This window comes from Chrysochloris asiatica, unplaced genomic scaffold (assembly GCF_000296735.1).
Source record: "Chrysochloris asiatica unplaced genomic scaffold, ChrAsi1.0 scaffold00009, whole genome shotgun sequence".
NCBI classification, from domain to species: Eukaryota; Metazoa; Chordata; class Mammalia; order Afrosoricida; family Chrysochloridae; genus Chrysochloris; species Chrysochloris asiatica.
Window position 1 is genome coordinate 14,317,520 of NW_006408527.1, and position 2,457 is coordinate 14,319,976.

At 40.0% G+C, this 2,457-nt stretch overlaps 1 protein-coding gene across 1 annotated transcript in view; it reads right to left on the minus strand.

Moving 5' to 3' along the window:
• Positions 1–2,457, minus strand: part of CD55 (CD55 molecule, decay accelerating factor for complement (Cromer blood group)) — a 44,129-nt gene that overhangs the window by 15,331 nt on the left and 26,341 nt on the right. Inside the window, exon 8 of the mRNA XM_006834202.1 lies at positions 1,718–2,218. Coding sequence (XP_006834265.1) covers positions 1,718–2,218 — 501 coding nt within the window. The remainder of the gene's footprint in view (positions 1–1,717; positions 2,219–2,457) is intronic.

A 2,457-nucleotide genomic window follows, 5' to 3' on the forward strand; every position in this document is an offset into this window, starting at 1 on the left:
TGGAGGGGATTATAATCAATGTAATGAAACAAGGTATATGATTTGTTGAATGTAAAACTGATGATATGCCCTGTAAACTTTCACTCAATTCACAATAAAACCTTAAATTAAAAACAAACAAACAAAGATAATTGAGAAAAAAAAAATACATTGGTAATGGACAAATAGACTCCAACATAACAATTGGAAAATCTGGACAAAATACTAAAACACCACCTAACAACAATGGTTTGAAGATTTAGGCAATGAAGTGTGGCCTAAAGCTGGCAGAAGCTTACCCAGAGGTTGGAAGTGTCTTGTATACACGGAGGTGAGGACCAGGTGTTATAGAAAGCAGGAAGTCACACTCCTGCTTGTATTCAGGCCTAGCAAAGAATTTGGAAAGTGGGGGGCAAATCTGAAGTGTGGGTAATGTTCTCTATTTGGACAAATATTTGCTGTATATAACTTGTTGAGCTCTTTGGGCTTAATATGTTATATACAGTGTTCTAGATGTGTGCTGCCTTCCATTCAAAAGTTAAAATCAATGAAATATATTTATATATAAAATCGTTTTAACTTTTTAATATATGTTGTTAGTGGTCCAGTCGATTCCAACTCATGAGGATGGCATGCATGCAGAGTGGAACTGCTTCATAGAGTTTTCAAGGTTGTGACCTTTCAGAAGCAGATCACCCTGCCTGTTCTCTGTGGGGCTGCTGGGTAGGTTTGAACCACCAACCTTTAAGCTAGTAGCCAAGGGCTTTATTGTTTGTGCCACAAAGGGAAACTCATATATACAAAAATCCTGACTCAGGCCTACTGAATTTTTTCCAGTGAGGAAAAACAAAATAATTAGATAGTCCCTATCAGCAAACAAAAAAGTCTATAAAAACAATATACATTAGGCAAGTTATAAGACAAGACAGCCTGGTGGTATGAAGCAGCAATAATTAGTAAGAGAAGTTTCATCCACACAGTTGATGGCTGTTTTAGAAGCCTACAACACGCTTCACTCCACTTACATTAAAACTTTCATTTAAAAAGCCTGTAGAAATACAAACTAGTTGAAATAATCTTTGTATTTTCAACTACTTAATAGATACTGTTGAGATGCTTTACTAACTTAACAACTCTAGGGAATTTGAGTCGGAACCGACTCCACGGTACTTAACTTCAACAACAGGGAATTTGGAGAGATTCTTTCTCATGCTTGAGGAATGGGTTGGTCAGTAAACCAGAGCCAGGCATAAACCAGATTTGGTTCTTCGCATGGGGTGTTGCAGAATTCAATGATTTTTAAAGTTACTATAAAAATCAGAATTTTTCCACCAACCTAATTTAGTATGATTTTTGTGGGACCACAATCTTTTTACTTTCCTGTAAATTTTTTATTTTTAAAGATTTGCTCTGGCGCCATCCAAGTCTGTCTCTGACGAAAGTAAAACACGTTAAATGCCACTGAGTTGGTTTCGACTCACAGTGACTCTGTATAGTGTTTTCAAGAATCAGCTGGTAGGTTTGAACTGTCAACCTTATGGTTAGCAGTCCACTGCTTATCCTACAATGTACCATACCAAGACTCATGAGCATCCAAAACAAAACCAAAAAAAAATCTAGCTGCACAATAAGTCAGAGACTGATTTAATTTTGCTAACTTGGTCAAGTTCACATTTCCACCATTATGGCACCATATAGCACATTAAATCCATACCCAACATGAACAGTGCCAACTGACCTGAAGAAGGAAGTGTTCCTCTTCCTTTAGATGTGCTTGTTGCTTGAAAACGTGTGGTTGCCCTGGGAACAGCTAGACCCCGAGTGGCTGTAATAGGGGTAGAGGTGTGTGTAGTCTGGAGTCTCTTAGTCACTGGGGCATGTACAGCAGTGGATCTTTGTTTGGTTGAAAGACTCTGTGTAAATGAAGCTTTTGTTGTGGAGGATCTTTGGGCTGTCGGTATGGCCTGCGCAACAGAAGCATTTGCCACGATGGGATTCTGGGCTGCTGATGAGGTCTCTGTAGGTAGAGCATTTGATATGTGGGGTTTCTGTACTGTTGCTGGGACCTTTGTGACTGAAGGATTTGCTGAAGTGGGCTTCTGAGGAGTTGGTGGGACCACTGTACTTGGAATATTTGCTGAAGTGGGTTTCTGTACAGTTAGTGAGGGCTTGGAAATTGGAAGATTTTCTGAGGGGGGTTTTTGAGGATCTGATGGGGGTTCAGTAGCTGGAAGATTTGCTGAAGCAGGTTTTTTAGCAGTTAGTAGGGGGCTGCTAGCTGGAAGACTTGCTAAGGTGGGTTTCTGAGGAGTTGGTGGGACCACTGTACTTGGACCATTTGCAGAAGTGGGTTTATGTACAGTTAGTGAGGGCTTTGAAATTGGAAGATTTTCTGAGGTGGGTTTTTGAGGATCTGATGGGGGATCTGTAGCTGGAAGATTTGCTGAAGTGGGTTTCTGAGCAGTTAGTGAGGGTTCA